Source organism: Lacerta agilis, chromosome 1 (assembly GCF_009819535.1).
Source record: "Lacerta agilis isolate rLacAgi1 chromosome 1, rLacAgi1.pri, whole genome shotgun sequence".
In the NCBI taxonomy this organism is placed as follows: domain Eukaryota; kingdom Metazoa; phylum Chordata; class Lepidosauria; order Squamata; family Lacertidae; genus Lacerta; species Lacerta agilis.
Genome location: NC_046312.1, coordinates 44,685,463 through 44,691,462, shown reverse-complemented (window position 1 = coordinate 44,691,462; position 6,000 = coordinate 44,685,463). Strand labels below are relative to the sequence as shown.

At 43.5% G+C, this 6,000-nt stretch overlaps 1 protein-coding gene across 1 annotated transcript in view; it reads right to left on the bottom strand.

Annotated features, from left to right (window-relative positions):
* Window positions 1-461: 461 nt before the first annotated feature.
* Window positions 462-6,000, bottom strand: part of MAP3K9 (mitogen-activated protein kinase kinase kinase 9) — a 34,435-nt gene continuing 28,896 nt past the window's right edge. Inside the window, exons 10-11 of the mRNA XM_033138540.1 lie at window positions 4,624-5,427; window positions 462-1,439 (exon numbers count right to left, since the gene is read on the bottom strand). Coding sequence (XP_032994431.1) covers window positions 967-1,439; window positions 4,624-5,427 — 1,277 coding nt within the window. The 3' untranslated portion in view covers window positions 462-966. The remainder of the gene's footprint in view (window positions 1,440-4,623; window positions 5,428-6,000) is intronic.

The window sequence follows — 6,000 nt, the reverse complement described above, 5'->3', positions numbered from 1 at the left end:
ATTGATTATTAAATCTGGAAATTACTTACCTAAACAAAGTAAGATTCAGGGGGGAAAGGGCATATCCTGACCGGCAGCTTTTCATGCAATGTACTACCAAAATTTGTGCAAGAATGCAACGTTTCATATCAAATTACAAGATTAATCATTGTGTTTCACTACTTCCTGGTTGTGTCTCATCAAATTTCATGCTTCTGTATGATGGGTCTGAGCCAAAATCTCAGAGTCTCACCTCTATTTCTCCACTATCAGAGCTCCACCCCATTGCCCCAATCCTTTTGCATCACTGCGACCTGAAACATCCTTTTTTTATTTAACATTTACTTTCAGAAACTAAGAAAGAGGTGGCTCCAACTTTTTTCAGCACGATGCATAAAAAGTATAGAGGTGGGTGCTATGGGTCATTGGCAAGACCCTGAACCCAACCCCCCAGCAGCCAGTTCTAGGAGGAGGAACTGTATGCATACCAAAAATGATTGAACATTTGTTGTGGGACATCAAGGGAGAAAAGCTCAATCAAATGCAACAAGAATGCTGGTTCAGACGCACTTAAACCTTTATATATATTCCTGCATTGTAACAGTGTAGACAAACACTGCTTATCATTGCATTTAAAAGGTAGGAGTTGAGGTTATTACAAAACCCATACCAACAGAGGGTATCTGAGTTCTTGACAGTCAAGACTGGAGGCTTACTTTCCCACATTACTTGTTGCAGTTTAACACTGTAATGAAAATACAAGGAAGACCACAGGAAACCCCACAAGAAGAGTCAGCAGCTCTGTGTAGCTTAGCTACATGTACTTACAAAAGGCCAGGTACCCCAATACCATATCTATTAGTGGACACAGCACTGTGATATGACCTCAGCAGCATCTCTCTACTTCACCTGTGTTCAAAGTGCATTCTTAGTGCAAGAAGTAGAACTGAATCTAAAGGAGCTTACCAATCCCTTGTGGATTTCATGCTAGGACCAGAACTCTTGCTTGAGTTCATATGCTGCAGGTTTGTGTGTTCTGAGTTCAGTTCTGCATAGCGGCACGGTGCTGTCCTGGCTCTGCCCTTCAACATCCATATCCAACAGTGTCCGCTCCTCTTCAGGCAATCTGACACGGAAAGAAAGCAGTGCAGGCCTCTCTTCAACAGTGCTGCTACTGCTGGCAAAGCAGGAGTCCAGGTTACTGGGAGTTTCAGTACTGGAGCTATTAGCAGAGGACTCGCCCCTAGCATTACTGGGGGATACAAACCACCAGGGGTCAACCCGCTGCCTGTTAGCTGAAGGGCGTGGCCTAGGTAGGAATTCCAAGGTCTTGGGTCTCTCCAGCATGGAGTCTTGCTGAGCATTATAGCGCCTGGGGGTTGGAGGAAAGATGAGGTTGGGGTCTGGCAGTCGAGGGACTTCATTTGGACCCTGACTTGGACTGGGAGTTTTTAATACACCTATTCCCCCACCAGAAGGAGGAAAGGGGGAAAAAACACAATGAACACAAGAAAGGAAGGGGGAGGAAGGGAGAGAAGAAAGAGAAACCAACTGGTTAGACAACACTGATGAAGAGAGACACCGGGCTCATTAAGTAAACAAAGGGTGATGTCAGACAAAGGATTGATTCAGTTCACCTGATGCATGCAAACCACATGGGAGCTGCAATGATCTTCATGCTGATCCCTGCAAGCTAGAATGGTAGATGTTGGCGGTAGCAAGGCCAGCAAGGCTCACAGTCCAGATATGTAACTGTCTAAGGATTGTTGTGTGAACGCACAATATGCATCTCTGTACCTCCTTTTTCCTTGATTTTTCTTCCCACACCAGCATCTTAGTGCCAATGTGCAACCAGCAGTATGGATGCAGCCATAGACAGGGAAGAAGATAGCATACTTAACGTTGAAAATATATTGGATGCTCATAGTGAAACATGAATCTTATGAAGCTAATTTGCTACTTTACTATAGAAATGTTACTATTACATTTTATTTACCAACTGTTCACAGCTCTTAGGTAGCTGTGCCTACCACTGGCAAACATATCCCAGGGCCAGAGAAAATCAATGAAGGTTCTAAGTTTCTCCCCATAACCATTGCTGTCTCTAGGTAATATAGCACATACATATTTTCAGGGGAGAGTGTAGGTTTTATAATTAGGAAGTGTAACTTGTGCCCAGAAGCTCCCATTTTAGAACAAATTTTGCAATTCCCAAAAGACAAACGGAGAAGGAAAAGACTCAGCCTGGAATAGATCCCATTTTTAAAGGATGGTATTAGGGAGCTGCCTTTTCTACTTGCTGAGGAAATTTCACAATTCTTCCAGAGGGGGTTATGCAAGTGGCTGGGTCAGTGTACCCAAAACAGTAACACTCTACCAGATGTCTTGCACATCAGTTTGCTTATTATAGTTGGAACTGTACAGCACTGAAACAGAATGTTAAGGCAGAATGAAGTGGTAGGAATGGTTAATCCCAAGAGATGACAAGTTAATGTTAACTGATTAAAGATTTATTTCCTTGACTGTCTGGATTTCAATCACATTTTTCAGTTAATTTATAGAATTCAAATGAATCTTTGTATTGCAAAGCCTAAAAGGTGGAGGCACTAACCATCAATGAAGAAAAGGCGAGAGTTTCCCTTAAACTGTAATTGTAGTTACACCTTTAACCAACACTACCATTCATTGTTTGAAGGAAAAGGAATGTTCAATTTCCCCCCATTAAAATAGGGAACAAAGCACTCCTATCACAGTTAACACATCTAGATCAAACTGACTTCAAACTAGAGTCACTTTCAAGTTATTCTTAGGAGAGTTACTGAAGTTTCATGCTTAAGCTGCTAGTTATGGATGACAACTGGAATCAAAAAGTAATTTTATGAGACAGGAAATGTAATTTTATTTTGCCATTCTTACTGTGTTTTATTGTATTAATTTTATACTGTAAACCAGGCACCCTCAAACTCAGCCCTCCAGATGTTTTGGGACTACAACTTCCATCATCCCTAGCTAACAGGATCAGTGGTCAGGGATGATGGGAATTGTAGTCCCAAAACGTCTGGAGGGCTGAGTTTGGGGATGCCTGCAGTAAACTGCCAAATCCAAACCAGATCAGTATATGAATGCTAAATTTAAAAATTAGGCACAGAGAAGGGAGGGAACTGATACAATATAATTTCTATGGCTACAGGCTTTCTCAAGAATGTAAGAGTATTTACTTTGCTTTAGAAATTATATTTTATAATCTACCAAACCCTGTGTCTAAAAGGTTTCTTATGACCATAGCTAATATTCAGTTTAGGGAAAGAAATGCCTATATTGGATTCTTTTGCTTTGACAGTCCAAGCCTGTGTTGAAAATAAATCCCTCATTGAATGTCTATTATGCTGTTAGTTAAGGGAATAGATTAGGGTTTTATGTTGCAGCAATGCTGTCCTACCCAAAGTAGTATTTCTTTTGAAATATGACAGAGGGGATGCTCAGTGACTTGTCATTTACCAATAAGACAATAAATCAAGAAGCAGAAATTCCTACTGGCATGAAATTTAAGCACATTCAAACAATTATGGTGAGAGACTCTGAATCACTTCCAATGCCAAATCTGATGTTATTACATGCACCAGATAGGGTTAATTCAAGACATTTTTAAAATGGGAGAGGAACTGGGTTTGAGGAAGAAAAGGAAGCAACCATTAGGGTGGCAAGAATTCTTGAGAGGAAGAAAACACTTGAGGAGAACCTGGATACGTGCAATTTGTGTGGCATGGAAAATTGTGTTTAACGAGGGAAACCATATTAAGGGAAATAGAGGAGGAGGGGAAGCTGGAACTAGCAGCCACACAGAAGGCTGCAAAGTATGAGGAAAGACGACTAAAGACCAGACAAAAGCAGCTTTCATTACTCCAGTGTTTGGGGGATTCTTCTCTACTGTCCACCCTACCCATACATGGAGGACAGCTCCATCCTCAAAGTATGCTCTGTTGTTGTAAGCATCTGTCTGTCTCAAGAGACAATGGACTGCGCCTCTGGGGGTGAAGTCAAACCACTGTGTTAGCAGCACCAAAGTGACCTCCCCAGAATGCAAGCCTGGGCAGTGTGTTTGGAGGTCCTGGGCTGCCCAGATGACAATACCCCACTCCCTACCTCCCTGAGGTGGTCCAAAGGAAAGCAGAACAATACATTTGGCACCAGCTTGGCTGCAGGAGTTGCCGGAAGTAGGCATACAAGGCACCATCCAAACATCTTAGGTACTCCACTCCAGATTTGTGAAGGGTTTACTCATTAGTCTTGTGGTTAAGGCACAAGGCCGCAGAGGTTCAGGGTCAGAGTTTTCCTTCTCCTAGATTGGCTACTTTCCCAGGTTGATGAGCCCCACCTGCCCCTCACTTCCCTCTATATCATGTGCAGAAACCGCCCTCTTGACTGCTGAGTCCACTATTGGTCTCATTCGCATGCAGGGGAAATCCCTAACTCATTGAGGGTTTGAGACCCTCAAAGTACAGAAGTAAAAATTATACATAGTGCCTCTTGTTTCCTTCAGCTATTGCCTTCCTTCAATCTTACCTCAGAGGCAACATCTGCAGGAAGTGCAATGGGCAAGAGCATTCACTTTCTGGAGTACAAGGATGGAAAAGACTAACGTACCTGATCCTACTGCTCCTGCAGAAGAATTCCTGGAAGGGGATCCATTGGCAAGTTTACCAGTCACATTTATGGCACCATCAGAGGGAGTCCGTCTGTGCCCCCTTTGCCGGGCTTCAGAAGAGAGAGTCATATGTGTGGGAGTCAAGGACTGGTTGGGATCTCGCTTGAACCTTTCAACACAGATATTAACTAATGGGTTACTAACTACTGGCAAGGGAGCCTTCACTGTCACGGGGCTGACTGGCATCTCATACACCACAATCTCATCACTGTCTGAGCGTAACAGGGAACGGGTTGAATTACATTCAGAAATGGAAGACAAAGAGAGAAGGGTCAGGGAGCTGGATGGCTCGCCCAGCAACAATGTGGGTTCCTCTTTTTTGAAGAGCTTCCTTGAAGGTGGGCTGGTGCTCCGACGGGAACGTCCAGCCCGCTGGAAAATACTATCACGTTTCTTCTTCTCTTCCTTGGGGGCATCCAGCTCATCTTGGCTTAGCAGCTGGCACTTGCCAGCCTCCAAAAGATCAAAGCCCAGGCCAGCAGCTGCTAACACAGCCCCACAGCCCAGAAAGGCAAGCTCGCATCGTTTGTGCTGGGAACCTCCCCGTTTCAGGCTGTTAGTGGGGGTGAGCTGAGGGGTGCTTGTGGTAGAGTTCATAGGAGTGGTCTCCTCATTGGCATCACTGGACTGGCCATCCCCGTCCTCACTTCTCTGAAATGGGATGCAGAGGTATGATTGGTTAGACCCAGGTGATTGCTGCATCTTGGTCTCTCCATTTTTCAAAGAATCACTGTCTTCATTCTCTGCAAAAGAGATACACACAAAAGAGTGGGGCCTTGACATTTTGACTATGAATATGAATGGGTTATGCTTCATCTTGTGTGTAAAAGTAAAAACACACTGCTACCATGGAAAAACATGTTTGCATTTTGAACAAAGAATATGGAAACTTCACCCCTTTCAAATGATGGCAGCTGTCAAACGTACATGCCACATGCAGTTTATTGAATTCCAATTTCAATATAAAAGCAATATAAGTTCACTAAAAGGAGCTGAGATTTGAAATAATGCACAGCTAAAACAGAAATGAGCCACTTGTTGCTCAAAGCAACCACACGTTTCTAAGGAAAGCTCCCTTCAGCCTAGCCGCTGAAGCAACACCAACAGAACAGAGGGAGGAAAAAGGAACCCTCCGGTATAAAGATCATGCATGGCTTGTATGAGGGGGTGTGTATACACACGCACACATAGCAACTTCTCTCAAAATAGTCCACCACTTCAATGGATCATATATATCAAGAAGGAAACACCTGAAGCTGAATGACAGCACACACATCTACCCAGGGAACTGTCTGAGGAATCACATTTTATAACAC